The sequence below is a fragment of the Danio rerio genome, chromosome 3 (assembly GCF_052040795.2).
Source record: "Danio rerio strain M-AB ecotype USA chromosome 3, GRCz13ab, whole genome shotgun sequence".
Lineage (NCBI taxonomy): Eukaryota > Metazoa > Chordata > Actinopteri > Cypriniformes > Danionidae > Danio > Danio rerio.
In genome coordinates, this window is record NC_141023.1 from 18,842,768 (window position 1) to 18,866,082 (window position 23,315).

General features: G+C 32.0%; 2 protein-coding genes and 1 long non-coding RNA gene across 4 annotated transcripts in view; 2 read left to right on the top strand and 1 right to left on the bottom strand.

The window, feature by feature from the left end:
* Positions 1–553: 553 nt before the first annotated feature.
* On the top strand, positions 554–8,616 carry spc24 (SPC24 component of NDC80 kinetochore complex). 2 transcript variants are annotated; one of them, XM_087242751.1, is made up of 6 exons: positions 554–757; positions 2,346–2,539; positions 4,656–4,800; positions 6,263–6,367; positions 7,868–7,944; positions 8,038–8,616. In XM_087242751.1, exons 2-6 carry the CDS (start codon positions 2,365–2,367, stop codon positions 8,142–8,144), a joined length of 609 nt encoding a protein of 202 aa, XP_087098877.1. In that variant the 5' UTR covers positions 554–757; positions 2,346–2,364; the 3' UTR covers positions 8,145–8,616.
* Positions 8,617–9,587: 971 nt separating this feature from the next.
* On the bottom strand, positions 9,588–13,033 carry s1pr5a (sphingosine-1-phosphate receptor 5a). The gene is given in 2 exon segments (NM_001007316.1): positions 9,588–11,920; positions 12,966–13,033. A coding segment is annotated over 1 exon segment (1,200 nt). The 5' UTR covers positions 11,716–11,920; positions 12,966–13,033; the 3' UTR covers positions 9,588–10,515.
* Positions 13,034–13,040: 7 nt separating this feature from the next.
* LOC147845589 (uncharacterized) overlaps positions 13,041–23,315 on the top strand; it is a 29,837-nt gene continuing 19,562 nt past the window's right edge. Inside the window, exons 1-2 of the long non-coding RNA XR_015480637.1 lie at positions 13,041–13,178; positions 17,675–17,924. This is a non-coding gene — a long non-coding RNA (uncharacterized LOC147845589). The remainder of the gene's footprint in view (positions 13,179–17,674; positions 17,925–23,315) is intronic.

Below are 23,315 nucleotides of genomic sequence, written 5' to 3' on the forward strand. Positions count from 1 at the left end.
ATACTTTTATTTTCTCCATTTTCAATGATGGTTAATCATTTTAATAAGGGTTTTATTTAATTTGTTAAAACGTTTTACAAAGGAGGTTATATACCCAAGACTTAAGCAGGAGTGTGTTTTTTCAGTTTTTTTTTATTAACAAGGATATATTTAAGATAGATTTTTATTTATGTTGACAATGACAGGACAGTTTTCTAATTAAATAAGTTCACACAACTAAACATGGATGAAGCATCGACCAGAAACTGAGCATGTTTTGATTAGATGTATATACTTTGTTTTGAAAAACTTAAGAGCTTTCGCCCTTATAGGGCCTGTTCAGCACATTTTGTACATTCATAAGCTTATGAATGTACAAAATGTGCTTAACAGGCCCTTTAAGGGCGAAAGCTCTTAAGTTAAAAAAAAAAACAAACAGTTTCATTAAAGTTAAAGAAGCCTAGTAAAATAAGTTTTTTTTCAAAATCTGCATACTCCGTACCAATAGGTGGCGAAGAAGCACTAGAAGTCGATTCGCTAACTGCTGAATAAACGAGAAGAACAAGGAACACCCGCCAGTTTGAAATCGGGATTTCGGCGTTCAGTCTGGGTGAGACTATATAATGTTACTCTGAAATGTATAAATATAAACTACGTTATTATACAATATACGTCAGTGTTTCAACGCGTCATGGCGAATTAAGTAACAATGGTTTTGTAGATGCGTTATTTTGAGCTCGCTTAGACACAACCGTTGTTAGTTTGGTTGATTTTTCGGGTAACGTAACATTGACTGTTTTTTCTTACAAAACAGTTATGACATTGCTAAGCTAACTTTAATTCTGTGACAAAATCAGATATTTTTAATGTTCGTTTTCCGTATGTCATACATCGACGTTTTTTTTTTTAATCTATTTTTTATGCCAGGCAAACGTGCTTGTTTACATTCTGTGATGTAACGTACTAACGTTAAATTGTGGCTGATTTGTTACCTAAATAAGTTATTTAGCTGGCTAACATTTTAATTTTGTCGAATTTGTAAAGAAGTTTTTTAAAAGCATTTTAACTTTTTAAACTATACTTGTACTATACTAACTTTAAACTATAAACCAGTAATCTGGTAATGTTTTGAACTGTGTGCCACGCAAAGTTATAATGTAACCATGTCAAGTCCATGAATGAAAGAAACAATTTATGGTATTTTTATTTTTCCCATCACCACTCATGAATGTTATTTTAAATTTAAGTTTTCATAAAAATATAAGTTGTTTGCCCTTTATTGGTGTTTCGATAAAGTTAATCCACATTGCCACAAACGACCTTTGGTCTAAACACCGCTTTTTTGTTAACCGAGTTCTTATTCATTTTGCTGTACAAATTACAATAAAAAGGTAACGTTAATTGTAATTGTATTTTCAATGTGAAACTGATTTATAGTGATATATATAAATTCTTATATATATATATTCTTATTTTTTGTAACGGTAGAATATTATTGAAGGAAGACAGCTGGAGAGCCACGTATTTTTGGTCAAAGAGCCACATGTGGCTCGAGACCTAGAGGTTCTCTACCCCTGTTCTATGTGAAGCTGCTTTGAAAACAATCTACATTGTAAAAGCGCTAAAATTGAATAGAATACAGCCAACGTTACGGTTGATGCTTCATATTTGTTTATCTTTGAGTTGTGCATGGACATAAATTAAGGTTTTGTTCAAACCTGCATTATTTATATATAATGTAGTATTAGTAATAATACTAATACTTTAATATTATTTTGTTATTTATTGTAATTTTTCAAAAAGGCATTTTGATATCTATCTGTCTATCTATCTATCTATCTATCTGTCTGTCTGTCTGTCTGTCTGTCTGTCTGTCTGTCTGTCTGTCTGTCTGTCTATCTATCTATCTATCTATCTACACACACACACACACACACACACACATACACATCCAAATGGCTCTTCAAAAATAAATGAATAAAATGCATTTGCTAAAAAATCAGAAAAAAAGGTTCAAAAGAATACACATTTTAAACTAAATAGTTCTAGAGAAAAATAAAAGTAATCTGTAAAAGTCTCTGAATAGGAATAAATCCTACTGGTAAGCTTTGAATAATATGCCATTTTAACATTTTAAGTTAAAATTGTTTGCAAATAACATTTTAGGTTTTTGTTTAAAGTTGAATTACTATATTAATAGCAACCAGTGTTTAATTCTCTGTTGCTTTAAACCTGTGCTGATTTTGTATCACTGTGTTTAAATATTTATGTATGTTCTGATAAATAAATAAATGTTCTGTCATGGCACATAAGCTCACCTTCTTATGCGATACTTTTTAACTTTTTTTTATTCATTTTTTTTACAGAAATATCACTAATGCAGAGATGTCCCATAGCATTTCGATGCATGATGATGACCTTGAGAAATTAGGAGAATCTTTGAATGAGATCATCATGAGCAGTAAGGCAGAAAGTGTTCTTCAAGCAGCAAGGAAAAAAAAGCAGGAGTTCTTCGACCACTACATCAAGACTAAGAAGACGCTTACTGAGCTCCTAAATGGTATTACTTCAGCACTGATACACATACAGTTAATACACAAATATACTTCTTTAACTGTTAAGTTTTTAGAAAGTAGCTAAACCTATGGTACCTAATAACCTTAACTTTTCTGATTTTGATTGTAATGCAATGATATGAAATAGTTTTTTTTTACATCCTGATTAATATAAACTTTGTAAAATACATCAAAAATTCATTGTATGCCTTTGCTTGTTTGTTAAAAGTTGTGTTATATGCTGAATTAAATATATTGTCTAAATGCTAAAGTTGTAGGACTTATTGTGAATTCCTGCATGTTTAATTTTTTTATTGTTATTATGACCTGGACTCAGATATGCATTATAGTAAAATAGAAACAATCAAGCCCTCTTTGATCGCAATTTTTATTTAACAAGTGACATGCAGGTGCTGTTTCATAAGAAAATGTTATTTCTTAATTCCTCCTGTTATCCAAACAAGGATGATATGTCAAAAATCAGTTTATATCAGGGATATTCGAGGTATTTAAAAACTTTAAACATAAAACTGGAAATAATTTACTTACTTTGAATAAATAAATGTTAATTAAGAAAATTATACGTGTATACATTTAAAATTTTCGCAGTTGGTAGTAAAATTTGTGTTTCATTTTTGTTCAATGTTTAAACATTTTATGTTTAAAAAATATATATAAAGGCATTTTTTAAAAAAATCTAGTAATATTAAAAATTTACTGAATCCTTAATAAAAATGTAAACATAAAAAACTTAACTGTTAAAAACTGATAAGATATAAAAAAACAATAGTTTTTAAAATAAATTTATAATTATAAAATATCATTAAAACAACAGCAATATTTTACAGTTATAAAAAAATATTACAATTGAAAGCAATTTACTTAAACTTTGAAACTAACTAATAAATTCAAAATTTAAAAACTTAACTGTTAAAATCTATAATGTTTATAAATAAAATTATAAAAGCAGTTTACTGAAACTTTAACTAAACGTTCAAAAGTAAATAAGTTCACTGTTAATACAGGGTGTTCACACGGTCTAAAAAAGCGTTAAAAGTTGATAAATCAATTATGAGGAAATGAAGGCCGTTAAAAGGCATTAAAAAGTCTTAGTGGTGTTTTTACGAGGTCTTACATTTCGTTCAAATGTTTGACTCCAAAAAGCATATATATATTTATTTTTCTCCTAATATTAACAAAGACGTGCTTGATCTACGCAATTGGTTCGGGCCAGGCTCCTCCATCTGGGTGATGTAATGTAATTTGCGAGAAACGCGGGAAGGTGATGTGACGCTCTCCACATGTAGCGAAACTATAGAGCAAAACAGATGGGAAAATGTAAGTTTGCGTACCCATGGTTAAAAGATGAGTTTAAACAGTGGGTGAAGCCTGTTGCTGAAAACAACCGCTCAATTTATTCTTTCAAGTTTTTTTTTCAAGCTTATCGCAGTTCTGTTGTATGGTTGTGCTCCATTGATTTATTTAACTACAACTGTTTATTAACAACTGTTTGTTAAGTTAAAGGTTTGATATTGATTAGAACTTGAAGTGGTGATGAGGTCTTAAAATACTCTGAGAATGTCTTTAAAAAGTCTTAAAGGTATTGAAATTACCTTTAGGATTCCTGCATATACCCTGTAATAACTGATTAAAAAAACTACAGTAGATACTCAATGGTAAAATGTAATTGAAACAAAAATATTTTACAGTTATGAATAAAAAACTAATTAAATTAAAAACAATTTACTGACACTTTAACAAAATTCAAACATAAAAACTGCCCACTGTTAATAGCTTGTTAGAAATTAAAACTACAGTAGATACTCAATGGGAAAAAAATCATTGAAGCAACATGAATATTTTACAGTTATATAAAAAAACTAATAAAATTAAAAAAATACTAAAAATCAAAATGTAAAAAGCTGTTCACTGTTAATAGAACTGTTAAAAGATACTAAAATAGTTCCTTAATGCTAAAATATCACTGGTGGCATTAAACCACAAATATTTGCATAATACCGGTACAATCCTGAACGTTGTTAAAGTAGTTTGTTCATCTTGCTTTTTCATGCACAAACAATTGGCATATAAAAAAAAATCCTTTTTTCTGTCTTGTCAAAGATCTTGTGCACACAGAAGAGGTGGTCGGCCAGAAGCTTCTGGATTTAGACCAACAGAAAAGCCAGATGATGCAGGAGATCATGAAGATGGAGCAGGAGGTGCAGAGGAGCCAGTCTAAAAGTCAAAACCTGGACTCAGAGCTGGAGTATCCTTCAGTAGCATTTTTTCCTCAAACTTAAATAATCTTTTTGTATAACTGCCTGCCATATTTAACTAAATTGCTGTAGTGCTAAAAAACTGGAAATAAATTGGTGTAATGGCACAAATGTTTATTTGTGCTTAACCATAACAACCTAGTACACTTCTAATTTGGAATTTTTTATATTTTGCGGTTCCCTCTTCCACTATTCCATTAGAATATATAATTATAATTCTGAGAATATACAATGTATAACTATAATTAAAAAAAATTATCATTGGAACAGACAATTAATGTTTTTTAGTGTGAATTTTTAATTGTATGTTAAATGGTGAATTTGAATGTAGAACATGTTTGAATGTAGAACATACAATATATATATATATATATATATATATATATATATATATATATATATATATATATATATATATATATATATATATATATATAAATTTATTTATTTATTTATAGATTTTTTTTACATTTTTTTTGATGAAAAGGAATGTTTTTCACATTGATTCATGCATATTTTAACAAGGACAGTGGACTGGCTTTAATTAATAATCTCATCTGGGATAGCTCATCCAGAAATGACAAATTTCTCACCTCCAAGTAGTTTCAAAACATTTATGGGTTTATTTTGTCTCTAAAACACAAAAGAAGATATTTTGAAAAAGGTTGGAGACGGTAACCATTTAACATTCATAGTAGGAAAAGAAATACTGTGAAGGTCAACGTATACCAGTTTTGAATATTTTTATACATTAATTTTCCTTCAGATTAGTCTCTTTATTCTTTAGAGGTCACCACAGCTGAATTAACTGCCAACTTATCAGCATATCTTTTACACAGCGGATTCCCTTCCAGCTGCAACCCAGTACTGGGAAACACACATACACTATGGCCATTTTTGATTTATTCAATTCACCTATAGGGCATGTCTTTAGACTGGGGGAAACCCACACAGGAGTGCCAACTGGCCCAGCCGGGACTTAAACCAGCGACCTTCTTGCTGTGAGGCTAACCACTGAGCCACCGTGTCACTGTTTTGAGTATTTTATTAAAGTATTTTCTTGTATGTTTAACGGAAGAAAGAAACTCAAAACGGCATTTTACAAGTAGAGGGGGAGAGTAAATTGACAGAATTAATTTATAGCAAGGCAATCACACCATACTTTGATTAAATCATTCCAAAATGTATTTCACCCTGTTTGTTATGAATATGTTTCACTCTGTAAGAAGAAAAAAGCTTCTTGAATAAAGTAGTGTCTAGTAAATGCATAGTTTTAAATCTAATATAATTATATTTTTATTAAAGTGTGAACATTTAATGCTCTTTGACTGTTTTATTTTCAATTTACTAGAATTTCGTCTATGTTAAGCTGCTTTGACACATTGTACATTGCAAAAGCGCTACAGAAATACAGATGAGTTTAATTGAATGTCTCCTTAGCACATGGATAAGATTCTTGCAGAAAGAGCTGGAAAGACTCCGAGATGCTGAGCAAGAAATCCAAACCCTGCAACAGGAAGTGGATGAGGACACAACTGAGGTCATTCCTTCAGCCATGTAAGACTTATTATACATTGTTCTCGCTCTGCTCTCAAACATTTCCTATGCCAAACATGTATCTTAATATAGTGCATAAATGTTTTTAAATGCTTTGTTAGCCAAATAAAAACAGCTCCCTTACAGGCTTAGTTCACCCAAAAAAGACTATTCTATCATTTACTCGCCCTTTGAGTATTTTTTTTTTCATCTGTTAAACACAAAAGAAGATATTTTGATGAATGCTGAAAACCTGTAACCGTTGAATTCCATAGTACTTGTTTTTCTTACTATGGAAGTCAATGGTTACAGGTTTTCAACATTCTTCAAAATATCTTCTTTTGTGTTCAACAGAAGAAAAGAAAACTGTTTGAAATCACTTGAGGGAGAGTGATAAGTATGATTTCTTTTTTTTTTTTGTTAAACTATAACTGTCAACCTTTACTAGAATTTATAGAGTAAATCAAATGTGATAAAGCAGTTATTAAACTGTTCCATATTAAATAATAACGTTTGTGCAATTTAGTGATTAATTTGTTATTGCTTTCATTCTTTGTCAAGTCTGTAAATTTTTAATAACAAACCTGGTTTTTGCAAAGGTTGGTCTTGAGGTTTGTTACTTTCAGTTACATTCATTTTATTGTGAGACCACTTAAAGTCAGAAACTGCAGTGAAACGCTTATTAAACACATTTAAAGGCCAATTCACATCTCACAGACAAATGCCAACAAACAAGTTGCCCGTTGTATTTAGAATGTTGTGAAAACAATTCCTGTCATCAGAGTGTCCACAGGGGTCTCAAAAATGTCTTTAATTTGTCTTTAATTTAATTTAACGAAAATTTACTCTTTAAAAAGCCTTACATTTACTGAAATTTTGTCTTGTAGGTCAATAATTGTAGCTTAAATAATTGTAAATGGGTCTTAATTTTCCTATGTATGTGTAAAGCTGCCCAACACGCATCCAATCACCAACAATTCATTCTGTATAGAACTTTTGACAAAACTCTGTTCACAGTATTGTTTAATTATCATCCTTACAATAATATTTGTTTAAAAGTTCTCTGTGTATTTATAGTCTGTATATGGTGAGGGCACTGATTTGGACAGACTGTTGTGCATACATTTAATTCATTATAGTTTTTAAAGATATGTTTTATTTAAAAAATGTGTGTATGTGCTACTAGGTTTTGCTTATTTTGACTATTTACTCAAAACATTTGGCTAAGAAATAACAATATATAATATAATATAATATAATATAATATAATATAATATAAAAAGTCCTGTATAAGTCCGAAATTTCATAATGGTCTTAAAAGGTCTTTAAAAAGTCTTAAATTTGACATTTTGAATTCTGCAGAATCCCTGTGTATGTTCAGACTTCCTCAACATTTGTCACATAATAATTAATCGAAAGATTTTTCTCAGGGCTATTACTTGCGATAATTAAATAGGTTAAGTACTTACAGGTTCTTTTTAAGGTTATGATTATGATTGTTTTGTTGATTGTTTGATTCAGATATGTTGCTCAGCTCTACTCTAAAGTGACCAAGATAAAGCTGGAGTTTGACACAGAGCCGCACATACTGAAAGGAGGTAATCCTGACACATTTACAGCATATGCTGAAGGTCAGTGTTATCACTTGGTATGATTTTAGAGCTTACAAATTCCTTTTGTCTTCTTGATAGTTCACTATGGTGCGGATGTGGTGACCCCCATCAACATAGACACCTCCACCCGTACACCCTGTGAGGTCAGCGATGAGCTCTGGAGCCTGGTTAAGACAGAATGGTAGACCTGCTGCATGTGAACAGCGTTAGCTTGTTTACTGTTTGATATATATGTGTGTGTGCGTGTATTTTTTGTATGTGCAGGTCTGTTAGTAAATATTTCTCATTTTCGCCACAAGATGTCACTGCCTCACAAATTCCCCAAGCTGATTGACAATGCACAGTGCGTTAACAAAATAGAAATGTGAACCTCTTTATTTAGAAACACATTTTATTGTTAAGCCTTCAGATTTCCACAGAGCAGTGAATCTGATCCTATCAAATTTAGGATCTTGTTTTTTTAAAGAGGACATTTAGATCACTGAAGTATGGTTTTTGTAAATGACAAAAAATGATTTTCAAGAGTTAGCATATATGGCTTGTATCTTGCATTCATTTAAACTTGTTTTTTTTTTGTTTGTTTTTATTTCAGTGTTTTTGTAAATAGGTACTTTTTTGCAACTTATACTCCTTTCTAAAATAACATTTTCGTCTAAATTGTTGTTGTTTGTTTTTCGTATTTATTTATCAATGAAAGCCTCTATCTGTCTGTCGTCTATCTATCTCTATCTATATTTCTGTCCGTCCATCCATCCATCCATCCATCCATGGGGGTGGTGAAGAGGCAAATTTTAGTCATTACTTGCAAAAACGCTCCCAACTCTCTTTTTTTTTTTTTTTTTTTTTTTTGGACTGTTCTACTTTTACTGTTTCTACTTTCACTTTTTTGGCACGACTAAAATTAGCCCCTCCCTCTTTTTTTTGGACCGTTCTACTTTCACTGCTTCTAATTTCACTTTATTGGCATATTGAATTTCTTTCATTGCACCTATGGATGGGTGTTCTATTCTTTTAAAAGCCTAGTCATCCTACTTGGTTCGCGTGACCAGTTTAACCTTTGCTTGTCTTACTTTAAAAATGAGTCACATCAGGCCCTTCAGGTGCAGAGACTAGCAGTTTCAGCTTTGGTAAACATCCGGACTGGCACGAGCATACATCTTTTTTTCTGTAGGGGTTTTTCACGAAGCCAGAGCAGTGAGAAAATGTTGTACATGTGGCTCTTGCCCTGTGAAATGACAAAACCACAATATTGTCATAGTTTAGTTTATGCCTGGTTAACATGTGGTGTGGGTGTGATAGAAGCAAATGGAAATTAGCTTGATTCAATTTAAGAGAATAGTTTTGTAATTGACTTTAAAAGTTGCATATGTGCATTTGTTGTGTTAATTAAATGTTTTAGCTAAATGAAACTATTACTTTCCAGAATAATCTGCTCAAATCATAACAATGAATAGCTTTTCTATCGCTTGTCTTTACATACACCTACATAATATGTATAAGTTTGTCTTTAATGTTTGTGGGAATCTATATATAATGAATATTTTTTGTGTAATCATTAGAAGCACACTCTAATTTATGTAGTGCAAAATGAGTCAGTTCCTCTGGCTCAAAAGAACACAAGACAAATATTTAAGAAACACTTTTAATTAATGCACTTAAAGGTTTGTCTTAAGGCTTATAATTTAGGACCAACAAAATACATTTAAACACGTACTAATGCATCGTTTTCTGTACACAGACACTTTTTCTTTTTAAATTACAGAAATGCAATATTGCTTGAATGTCAGTGCTGTTTTTATCATGACAGATTGCTACACATAAATGTAGGCTTTCCATAAAATAGCATACAAAACTTTGTTGCAATATTTATAAAATATACAATATTTATATATAGCTTGTGCCACTGAATGCCATTAGAATTTCCTCTTTTGGTAAATGCAGACCACGGTGTATGGTGAGCTTAAACAGGAATAAAGTATTTCCCAAAAATACCATTATAAGAACGAAACCTCTTACAAAATGTATTTTTAAAATACCCATGAACAAATGTGCTTTATCAACCTGTCATTTTCTCCACAAAGTCTCTGAACAATTCAGCTGTTGTTTGGAGGTGGAAATGACTCGTTACACAAACTCATATTTTTTTTACAAAATAAAAACGAGAGTCTCGTATAACATCAGAAGACGTCTTTTCAAAGCATTTTTGTGCAATGCATCGTTCTGCTGCATAGCTGCTTGTTATTTGCTGTTCAAAATCCTATTTTTACAAAGGCACTGTAGCTCTTGACTTGCAAGTCTGACCCTCAGACAGTCCATTTTAAACACTGGTGTTTATCACAGTACAAAAATTCCTCTTGTCTGGTCAACCACTTTCTCTGGCAGCCGCATAGCTTGCTTGAATGCATGTGGAGGAAGCCAAGTCTGAAGTCCAAAACAGGACTTTTATGAGTTCCGACTTCTGCTTCAGACTTGTTTACTTGGCAGTTTTATTTAAAATAAATATTCAAAGTAAACCAGAACCTGGTTTATTCAAAACTAATGCATTCTTCTTTCTCCTCAACTCTTAAGTATCCTTGGGTAAATGGCTTTAATAGTAGATGGTGTAAAGTTCCCTGATGAAACTGTGGTCTCCAGGCCTTCCAGCCTGTGTGACGGCACTTCTGCCCTACTGGTGCTACAATCCAGAAACGGCATGCCAAACTTCTTGACCTGTCCATCTTTTGTTAGCAGACAATAGCTGCAGACCAGTCTTAGAATGGCTCTGCGCATGTCTTTACTAGTCAGGGTGTAAATGATGGGATTGAGGAGCGAATTGATCATGGCAATGCCCAAAAAGTAGTCTGCCTTGAACAGCACCTCACAGCTTTGAGCAGGGCAGGAGAAGTCCAGCAGAAGAAGCACAAAGAGGGGCAGCCAGCAGGCGATGAAGACGCCAAGAACGATGGTGACCGTCTTCAGCAGAGCCAGATACTTCTGGGACTTCCTCGCCAATCCTTTACGCTGCGTGCCAAAGCCTAACCGCTGGGTGTTGGACTTGACGATGCGGAATATCCGCACGTAGAGCACCACGATGGACATCAGAACTAGGGTGAAAACAGTGATGCAAAAAAGGATGAAGCTCTTGGCGTAAAGCGGCAGGACAGTGGAGCATTCGTCCAAGTTTCCTATGCAGTTCCAGCCCATGATTGGAAGAATGCCGAGGAGAATTGACAAGAGCCAACTTGCACCGATCAAACCGAACATCCGGCCACGCTTGGCTCCTTGGTACGGCTTCATGCGGACCATCGTGACATGCCGCTCAATAGCTATAGCGAGGAGACTGATGACAGATGCAGCAAGAGTGATAAACACACCACCTTCTCGAAGAAACCACAGCACTGGAGTCATTTTGAGAGTGTTTGCCCCTGAAGTCACGATGTTCACCATGTAGGTGAAACCGGCAAGCAGATCAGACAGCGTCAAGCTGCCGAGTAAGTAGTACATTGGCATGTGGAATTTTTTGTTCTTCCATATTGCCACCAAAACAATCGCATTTTCCACTACAATGAGAAGGCAAATGATGAGAAACGCAATGGCCTCGGGTTTCAGTCCATCCCGGTATTTATTCTCTTTTAGCTTCCCGGTGAAGTTGTAATGGGCCATGATAACCGCATTGCTCTGGTACTCCCGAAACATGCTGAACATGTAACCTGGGGATGAGGTCATGGGTGGTGGAGTCGGTTCGATGGCAGCACTGGCAGCGTATGAAGCTTCCATTTCACTTCTGCTGACCTTAAAAGACTCGCTGATGGATCTCTGTTGAACAGGTAGTCCTTATTGCCATATTCCACCAAATCACATAAAGCAATCTCTTAAGGATTTAACAGGGTATTATAGTATCCTTAAGGCGAAATATGCACTCCTTTCCTTGTTGATGCTTAAATCATAGCTTTGCTATATCCTCCAATGCCACCAGAGGGAACTGAAATAAAGCATTCGAAAATAATGTTAATTGATGGGATTACAACAATAATGTTTAATAAAATATAACTAGATATTTGTTAACATAAAAATGCATGTACAATGAAATATAAATTTAACATTTATCACATGCTGTTTTAAATAATGTTACTTTCATGCTTAATATTTAATAGGTGTTTTCAAATAATGCACTGTTATCTAAATTAAAGGACATTTTCATCAGATTGCATTTAGTTACATCAAAAATATTTTTTTCCACTCACAATTTGGGTTTTACTTCAAAGTAAATTGTGTAAGTAAAACAGTGTATAAATTAGAATAAGTCAGCAGACTAAAATAAAGTACAGTAGCCTACTGGAAAAAGAATTGATAATACTTTTACATGAAACATTGTCAATGTTACTAGTATGTCATTTCATTTGGCGACAGTTTATTTTACAGACTTTACATTGGATAGTTATTTAATGTTGACATGATCTGTTTGTGCTATTAAAGTAGGTCTCCAAAATGTGCTATTTATAATACAGTTTCATTAGTTACAGATATACTTGTTATATCGTATTTTCCTGTAATGATAGAAACTATTATCGTGTTAAATACACTATCATCTACGTTGTTTCCCCCGTATTTTATATTTAGCTTTCAAACTACACACTATATGGCGACAAAATCTGTTTAACGAATTAACAGGTTTGCTTTAGCATTAAACCTTTTTTCCCTAAGCGCTACAATTATTTAAATTTTTAAAGGATAGTAGGACTATCCCGGGAATTATTCATTGCATGTAGATTATAGTAAATAATCGCACGACTATTGGGCGTTTTGCGTTAAACAATTCAATAGTTTATTCAAAAGTTTTGCTCTAACGTTAGATTAAGACAAACACGATCACTCCTTTTAGTCAATTTTTGGGCTAGCAAAGTTAATCCAGCAGTTTGTAACTGCACGAAAAGTCCCTGCAAAAGTTTACTCGCACAGTTCTCTTTCAACCAGTCGGTCAATCGATGTTTAAATGAAACCTCGTGCACAGATGTAAATTCACGTACCTTTTAAGTTGGAAGTATTGAAGAATGAAAATGACAAATGCTCCTTTATTTCTCCCTCATGTCCTGCGCACAACCGACTGAGGCAGCGGGCAGCAGCTGATGTGAGATCTGAACCTTGGATCGGGACTCTTCTTGAAGTGGGCTGGTCTTGGCTTTCGGCTGTTCTCCTCTTTCTGCTCTGTCTGCGGTTGCTGAGACAGCAACTTACTTTGGGTAATGAATTGCTTTGCAAACTTGAAGATACTTTGACGTTTTATATGGCTTTGTGTTTTTTTCTTATCTGCGAAGTTAATTAAAAAGTGCACAATTCATGCAAACGTATTTACGATAAATAATTCGTGGACATCATAAAATTAATTAATTAATTTATTTAGCGTTTTACAATGTAGCTAGATAGTTAAATCAGCTTAACATAGCAGTTAAACTGAAACTCTGTCAGTCCAGTTTTCAGAGTTGAAGTTCAGTTTAGTTCAGCTCAGTGTGGGTTAAATTTCACTGCTGAAAGTTCAAACACTGAAGAGCAAATCCATCGACGCAGCTCCAAAAGACCCCAACAAAACTTCACCAATTGACGAAAGTGAAGGAAAAAGGCTAAATTAATGTGAAGAATACAAATATTTGTAATTGAGGTCAATTGTTTTACATCAAAACAATTTTGATATTTGAATATGATTCACATTTTAAATCAATGATGAGTCAAGTCAATCACACACACACACACACACACACACACACACACACACACACACACACACACACACACACTTGCATATTACCCTGTGTGTGTGCTGTTAAATAATGTTTTTGTCATAGGCCTACTAAAATCTGCTTCATTTAAATTTATTTCTGTTTGTAAATTAAACAACATCAAATTTATGTAGAGAGTACAAAATGTAATTGTTTTACTTCTAAAAGTTACAATTGAATATAGATTACATTTATGAAGTCCAGTCACACACACGCACACATTAGTGTGTAGAAACTGTTAAATTATATTTGTTAAATCCTAAATTCGGTTTCATTAAAAATATTTCTGTTTATAAATTGGGGGTTATCATCTTTATTTGTTTATAGTTAAGATCATAATTCCTGTTCTGGTTTGTTAGCTAGTAAAAGGAAATGCTTATTTTTTTTTAAAATTGCACTTAAAAGGATAGTTAAAGGTGCAGTTACCCAAAAACAAAAACGCACTCACTATTTACTCAAAATCGGTTTCAAACCGGTTTTATTTTTATTTATTTATTTTTTTCTACAGATAAAAATATTTTGAAGCATTTTATGCTTTCTTTAAAATATCTTCTTACATGTTCACCAAAAAAAGAAACACATCCAGGTCTGAATTGTTATTTTTTTTTAAATAAAAAATAACTACCCTGTAACATTCTGGAAAGTTTTTTATTTATTATTATTATTTTTTAGTTGCCTAAAATTTAAAATTGCCAAAAATAACCCGAAACAATGTTATTTAAATATTAATCAAATAACAATGTTAAATAATATTTGTGTTATTTTAAAAATAAACATAAAGCCTATAACAAATGCCATTTTATAATTTTTTTCTGTAAATGTTTGTTTTTGTTTTAATTTAATAAATAATGCATTACCTGAATTTATATTTAGGCTACCAAAAACTGAAGAGTGTCTGCCTGAAGGGCTACCAGGGATTTTGAAATGTTGTGAGCCCTGAATATTGTAATAATATATTATATTGTAATACTTTTGTTATAATAATATTTTATTATTTTACCACTTTTAAGAAGTGATTCAGTAAAATCAAATTAATTGCAACTCATTTTCCAGTTTTGAGCTGACCCCAAAAATACATTTTCATGTTGGCACAATATCAGAAAGTGTCACTGTTTCAGCATCCTCCTTTCAACAAAGTCTTGAATTTTCAACATTTAATAGTTGGCACCGTCGACATGTCAGAATGCAATTTGAAAGTGAAAATAAATGAAACACCCGTGAATCACAAACTACCAACAATAGCTGTAAATGTTGCAGCACAACTGTATATTTGAGCATGATTTCTTTTCTATACAATCTTTGCAAATGAATTGTTTCCATTTGAAAATACACTCATAGCTGTGATGCAGGATGTTTTGAGCTATATTGTTCTCCACAGTACTCACTTCCTTTATTCTGACGTGCAGACACTGTCCAACAAGCCATATGACTAAATAAATAAGTCAGAGTGTGTGATGCACAAATACATAAAACGTGAGCCGTCTAAAAATTGCATTGGAATTACATAAGGCAGCTGTGAGTGTGAGCAAGCCAGAAGCCGGATTCTGCTTTCTTAAACAGGAAACTTTGTCATTGTACCTCGAAGGGAGAGGGATTTCCTTGAGAAACACTTATGAGGTCATACTGGGCCGTGTGGAACAAAGCACTCCATGAGGAACACGCCGTCCCCTCTGAATAGCCACTGCACTTGTAGTTTTCCAATTATGCAACCATGACTTTACAGAGTTGGCGGAATCATATAAAAGAGGGATTATTTGGGTTATGACATAAGTAATAGCAGGGTTCCTGTAGGTCATGGAATTTTGGGAATATCATGGAATTTTTAAAGGACCATTTAAACTTTTTTTTTTGTCCTATTATAAAAAAAATATCAGGAATTTTTGTTTGTCGTTTAAAATGTTAGTTTCCATTTTTCAAAATAACATTTTTCGATACTATATCATTATTATTATTAATATTGTTTATATTTAGCAATTTGACACATATTGTTATGATTGCTGGACCTGGTAATTAAGGCTAACATGACAAGATAATCTGCATTTTAAGAGCATTTGCCTTAATTGATCACTCCAAAGTTTAAAAGTAATGACAATAAAGCTAAATCTAAAGCTTGTAACACTACTATCGAGCTATCAAATATGGGAGAGAGCACTTTGTAGCCATTTTTATTTTCAAAAATTGAGGTAAATGATCAATTGTTGTTCTAATAGTGGCTACTAAATTCTTGCAAATTGATATTCAAGCTGAAACAATTTTAATATTATTATTTTAACATCATTTTCAGGCTTGTAGCCTGGGAGAGTTCGGGTGGCTCAACAAAACCCACTCCCCTGCTGACAAATCAAGAATTTGGCTGCTATATCAGCTCGTTTATTCCATATTTGACAGTATGCCATCATAAATTGTGAAAATAACCAATAGAACAAGGCTTTTAAAATAAATTCAATAATTACAATGGACAAAATTAGACTAAGAAAATGAGCTGTTATTTGCCTATATGCTACAGTTTTTAATTTAAAAAACAAGTTTAATTCCCAATTGTTTTTTTTTTTTAAATAATGGATGATAATAAATAATGATGATAATGAATAATGATGATAATAAACTTTTTTTTTTTTGGACAAATAAGCATTTTTTCATATTTCTTTGTTCAATTATTTTGTGTTTAAAATTGTAATCCTATTATTAATAAATTTTTCTTCACAATTAACAGCAAGAAAAAACATAAGCATTGTCTAATTGACAAGCAGCACCTAATTATGTTCAAAAGAATTTGAAACGGCAAATTAGATGAATTTATACCCCATTTCGAGAGTAAAACACTTGTACTTGTTGATGGTTCACAGAACAAACATCATTATACAATAACTTGCCCAATTACCCTAACCTGTCTAGTTAAGCTAATTAACCTAATTAAGTCTTTAAATGTCTCATTAAGCTGTATAGAAGTGTCTTGAAAAATATCTAATAAAATAATATTCACTATCATCATGGCAAAGATAAAATAAATCAGTTATTAGAAATAAGTTTTTAAAACTATTATGTTAAGAAATGTTGAGAAAAAAAATCTTTCCATTAAACAGAACTTGGTTAAAAAAATAATAATAAAAAAAATAAACGGGGGCCAATAATTGTGACTTCAACAGTAGGTAAGTGCAGTGTGTGGGTGAGATGAGGAAAGTGTTTCGATGTGATCCGGTTGTGCTGTGGTTCTGTGACTGCTAATGTTGGTTGCTTTATGGTTTAAAAATATAAATAACAGGTAAAGTAGCTAGGTTTAATTTCGATTTAAATAAATTAAAATTAAATATTAAGCTAATATTTTGGGCATTTTTTGTGTGTTTGGGTGGGTTTGGACGACTTTTGGGCTGGAAAAAGTCTGCTTTATCTGGCAACACTGTAAATAAACACTTAAAATAGGATTGTAAGCACTTTGACAAAATCTAGGAAATATTTTTGTTGCATCAAAAAGCGTGATTATGATCACATCAAATGCAAATGCAACAAAAATTGTGCTTAAAATGTCACTAAAATGCAGTGTTTGTACCTGATAATTTAATAGAAAATGAAGCTAATCACTGCAAAAAGGTCTACTTTTGGAAAAAAAAGAACCAGCCCTTTCAATAGGCTAGCTAGGGTCCTGATTTTAATATTATATTATTAATGTATAAACACAACAAACGGCCTGCTTTTTCATTGAATTGACAGAAAATCATGGAAATTCAGCTTTTTGGTCAGTGAAAGTTAATTAGGGAATGTGATATTTGACCTACAGTGTGATTTTTCTACAGTAGAAAGAAAAAAAAGTCCTGGCAGAAGTCCAGCACCTGGCTTGTTCACCTGTTCATAGGGCAGTGAGGCCACTCATTTTCAGGCCTCTGCACATTCTGATGCTTTCCAGATTGCCAGAAGTGAAGGGAGAGTTGCTTAATCGGTCCTTTCTCCTTTTTCTGTGCCCTCAGGGTCCCCTAATGGCAATCTCAGAGGGGCTCCACCTCCTCCAGCCAGCAGACAGACTCATCGCTCCTGCTGTGTCTGGATATCTGGGCCTCAGCATGTTACCTACATTTACACACAAAGGCCTGATAATCAAGCACTCTACTCTGATACTCCCCGCTGAGACTGTTGGCTCACCCTGATTCTTGGCTCCTGTTTCAGACATTTGAATGTCTGCTGCGCCTCTGATACAGATGTGAAAGTTGCAGACTAGAAGTAGGTGCAATTCCAGATGAAAGTTTTTTTGCAGTATTCTTTTGTCAAACAGTGGTCATTTCATCAGTTGATTTATTTATTTTTTCTTTTTTTTTTCATGTTGAGGCTAGCAAAGCATTATACAAAACTTAATAAAATGGTCCATAAAAGGTAAAAAAAAATGGAAATACCTCATAAATAATAATAAACTCATATGTAAATATGAATAAAATTGATCAGAATTTAAATGTTTTGGTTTTTGTTTAAAATGAATGATTTAAAAAGTAATTTAATTAAATTAATTTATACGTAATTTTATACTAATATATACAAATTCATTACAGTATTGGATATTAATGCGAAAAAATATTAAAAGAAAATTCAAATACTTTTATAACAACATTTTGAAAATCACTAATGATTAAAAAAGGGATTTATTTATAATTGTCATAAATAAATAATTGTTCACTAATATATAAAAAGTACAAATAATTCAAGTTATTTAATGTTAAAATATATTTAATATAAATAATATTGAAAGGAAACTTAAATATTTTTATCATAAAATAAAAAAATCACCAATGATTAAAAAAGTGAAATAAAATAATATATAAATAGTTGGAGACTAATGTATAAAAATTTCAAATAATAGATAATTTATTTAATATATTACAATATTGCATATAAGTGATATTGAAAGGAAATGCTAATATTTTTATTATAACAAAATAAAAAAAAACCACTTTAATGATTAAAAATGGATTTAATTTAAATAATATATAAATAATTAATATAAAACACTTCCAAATAATGCATAATTTATTTAATGTATCAAGATATTGGATATAAATTTATTTATTATAATTAAAAAAATTAACTTCAACGATTAAAGTAATTTATTAAAATAATATATGCATAATTGTACACTAATATATAAAAATTCTGTATAATACATCATTTAATTAATGTATTAAAATATTGTATCGAAATATATATGTAATATTGAAAGACAATTGAAATGCTTTTATTTTAATTTTAAAAATCACCTTAATAATTAAATGAATTTAATTTTAATAATGTATAAATAATTGTACACTAGTTTAAAACAATAAATAATTTATTTAATATATTAAAATATTGTAAATAAATATAAATAATATTGAGAGGAAATTTAAATATATTTAATTACCAATTTTTAAAAATCACTATGATTTAAAGTGATTTAATTAAAATAATATACAAATAGTAATTATAAAATGATTTCAAATAATACATCATTTATTTAAAATATTGCATAAAAATAAAAATAATTTTGAAAAGAAATTCAAACACTTATTGTAATTCAAAAATTCACCAATTATTAAAAAAGTGATTTAATTAAAAAAATATATGCAAAATTGCACACTAATATATAAAATTTTTTAATAATGCACAAATTATTTGATATATTAAAATATTTTATATAAATAATATTAAAAGTAAATTCAAATATTTTAATTATAACAAAATAAAAAATCACTGATTAAAAAAGTCAATTAAAATATGTAGATAATTGTACACTAATGTATAAAAATGACAAATAATAGATAATTTAATATATTAAAATATTGCATAGAAATAATATTGAAAAGAAAATCAAATACTTTTATTACAAAACAAAAACACCTTAATGATTAAAAAGTGATTGAATTAAAACATGAATGCTTTAGTAGATTCAACAATGCTATAGTCAAACTACATGTGTGCTATCTTGCTTGTTGTGTTTACTTTTGTCTTTATTCATCACTCATCATTGTCATTGGCTTGAATGGGCCATTCAGTTCTTTACTGTTGTCTTTACTGTATACTCTCGTATTCAATTGAGTGAAATATCATTAGCTAGGTGTTAAAATCTTTAATCCTAATGATCTAAATGAACTGTTGGACACTGAAAGAGAACACAAGGTTTCTGCCAAATCAGTCAGTGTATCAACTCAATTTGGCAAAATCGCATTAGCTGAATACACAAACATTAAACAGCTCAGCCTCCTCTTTCAATGCCTTTTATTGTTGTTATTTATGGTTGGGAGTGATGGAAAGAAACTCAATTAACTGAGTTCTGCTGTAGCGGTGTGGGAAAATACCATTAAATTCCAGTAGTTAAACTCACTGGCTTGTCGCACAGAGTGTCTCATTGGCCACTGGAATTATTGAAGTCATGTCAAGCCAAACACATTTTAGATGACAGTTAAATAAATGTTATTTCCTGCTTCATATATTCTCTATTTGCCACATTCAGCATCATTATCTGTGATTAAACATTACGTATTTGACCCCTCCAACGAATTCAAAAGAACAATGTGATTTGTATTGGTGTGAAGTCGATGCTTATCAGGATTCAGCAAAAATGGGTGAAGTGTTTCATGGTTGAGGGAGCGAGTTCAATGTTGACAGTTATATTTGTGTCTTGTTGTCGTTGGCGGAAAGGCTGGACCTATGAGGTCATGAGACTTCCTGTGTCCAATTGGGGGGGTTTGTTTGACCCTGCCTAACTGTCCAAAGCCTTAAAGCTACCAGGAAAAAAATCACAGACCTGCTCTACGTCAGCATTGGTGTTTTAAATGGAAAGACCAACCCTCCTCTGTTCATTTTTCTCTCCAGTTCAGTTCAATTCGAGTTTATTTGCGTTCTCCTTAAAGCCTTTTTTCTTTGACCGTTTTAGGACTTTTTTTAGTCGGTTGCCTATTGGGAAATGACTAGGAATAATAAGCTCAAGAAACACTCGCACCACAAAGAAGCGTGTTTAAGACTCAATATGAAAATTTAAAGATTGTAATAATAAAACACCAGTTTACAACATCAATCAGCATTAAAAACTGAGTTTTTATGGCTAAAATGAATGGAAGCCTGGAGGTAATACGTTTCTAATGGTTGCACCCATTTTTATGCTAAAGAACAAAGCCAATAGTGCTTTTCACAGTGTCTTCAGATCAGCTTTACAAATAGCTATCGCAGTAAACCAAAATCAGAAAAACTAAAGGGAATGTCTATAGCAGTGTTTCTCAACCACGTTTCTGGAGGACCACCAGCACTGCATGTTTTTAGATGTCTCCTTGACACCCATTAAATGTCTTTCTGTCTCTGCTAATGAGCTGATGATCTGAATCAAATGTGTTTGGTTAGGGAGACATGGATTATGTGCAGAGCTGGTGGGCCTCCAGGAACTGTGTTGAGAAACACAGGTCTATAGGTTGGCCCAATTGACCACAAAACCAGTCATAAATGTACATATTTTTTGCCAGTTTTTTTTTTTTTTTGTTAATTGAGGATTATGCAGGATGAATAAATTATATTTCAGTTGAAGTATGGTTTGTTGGGATATGAGTTAGGTTGGGTTATAGTGTTTTAATTACTTTGATTTAATTAAGACATGTGAGAGAGGCTTTGTGTCCTGGTTTGAGTTGCATTTCTACCAGTGCTGTTAGCAATATTGTCTGAACTGATGGAATTGGGATTGGTGAAAATTACAGATCCATTATACCATTCCTTCTACAAAGGGCTTCAGGGGTAATACTTTTTATTTTCAGCATGATAATGATCTGATAATTGCAGTGTAATCCTATTTGAAGAAAGAAAAACAGATGACGAAACACAGACGGTCAAGAAATGACCTCCACAGGGTCCAGACCTAAATATTATAGAGTCTGTATGAGATCACCTGGACAGAAAAAGGAAGATAAGATACTCTAACCTAAAGAGAGACTCTGAAGTGCTGAAAGAAAAGCATTATTTACAATGGAAGCCACAATAACCCTAACAATAACACATTTTTTTTTTGTTGCATTTCTTAACTCCTAATTACGCTAATTAACACACTCAATGCATTTTTTAACACATCCCATAATTTCTAAAAATATCAACTTCTACCAAATGGTTGATATGTCGATTTATGGTAAAGCTTGCGAAATTAATACATCTATTATGGAAAATTTAATATTATGGAAAATGTAGGACCAAGTTTTTAAAAAAAAAATATTTAAAATAAATATTTTTTGAACACTAAATCATCTTCATTAAAGTATGATAAAATATTTTCAGATTCTCATTTAACGTGTTTTCTTGTTTTTCTTCTTTTTTTTTTAATAATAAAACCAAAACCAAGTTTAGTAGTGCAACAAGGGACCATTTGGTAGAGCGGGCAGTCGAAGGGATAAACAGACTTTAGTTTGAAGAGGAAATGTTGTGCTGTTGTTGTTTTTGTACATATTTCCTATATCTTCATTTTGTCTTTAATAAAGAGACTGATTGATTATATATTGTGCAAAAGCCTTAGGTCAACAAAGCTGTTTAAGACTTTTTCACAATACTGTGTATTTATAAAAATATATGATTTATTAATTTCTTTTACAATGAAGAAGTCTATTAATTATTGATAATATATAATAACAATTAAATACAAAATGTATGCAGTAGGTGTTTGTATACAGGGTTGGCATCATTGTCTCCCAATTATTTAACAATGCTAAATACATGAATGAAACATTTAACTTTTTTTGGTTTATATTGAGATTGAAGTTTAGAAATTTTCCATTTAATGAAATATGAGTATCAAAATGGCACTTTTGTATTGTCTTTCTTTGTTTTAAATTGTTGCAGAAGAGCAGCAATTGATGCTGGCATAATGTTATTGAAAAAAATATGTTGTGTTAGTTTCTCTTCCATTTGCTTGTTGTTTTTCATTCTTTGGGGTCTCGTTTTGGGGCCTGGCTGTCTGTCTCCAAAACGGCTTGACCATACTGTGTTCAGTAAACAGCCTTTGGCCAGAGTGCTGGTTAAATGCAGTGAATCTTTTGCAGCCACAACAAACTTTGAATGATGGGCCCTTTGTTATTAAAGTTCACCCCTATCGTGATCCAGTGGTGGGATTCTGTTTGACTGACAGTAATGCACAAAAACAAACCATCCATATGGAAATATTTAAATCTAATCCACCAGTTCATAGTGTTCACAGCTTTTTGGAGCACATCCCAAATGGCAACTTTTTCTCTCAGAGGCAAACTTCAAGAGAAAGAAGGCTTGTATTGACAGGTCTCAAGCTGTAAAATTGATATTACGTTTGAATGCATCTCCGCCTGCAGCTTTCATTGCCAAATCTGAATTTCCGTTTATGCAAAATACAAGCAGACGGAAGAGAGAGTTTCATGGCAGTGCATGTTGTTGTGGTCAGCAGGGATTTCTGGCTAAATAAACACCGGAAGAAACCGCCAATTGGGACCGTTTTGATTACACTGAAAGCTAACATGTATACCATAGACTTTATATAGTGCTACAAACCTCCTCATTTCCTGGATGAACCGCTTGACCGAGTCTTCTCACTCGGGATTTGAGGAAGAACAGAATAAAACTCCCGTCATTAGTTGCATTTTGCAGCCC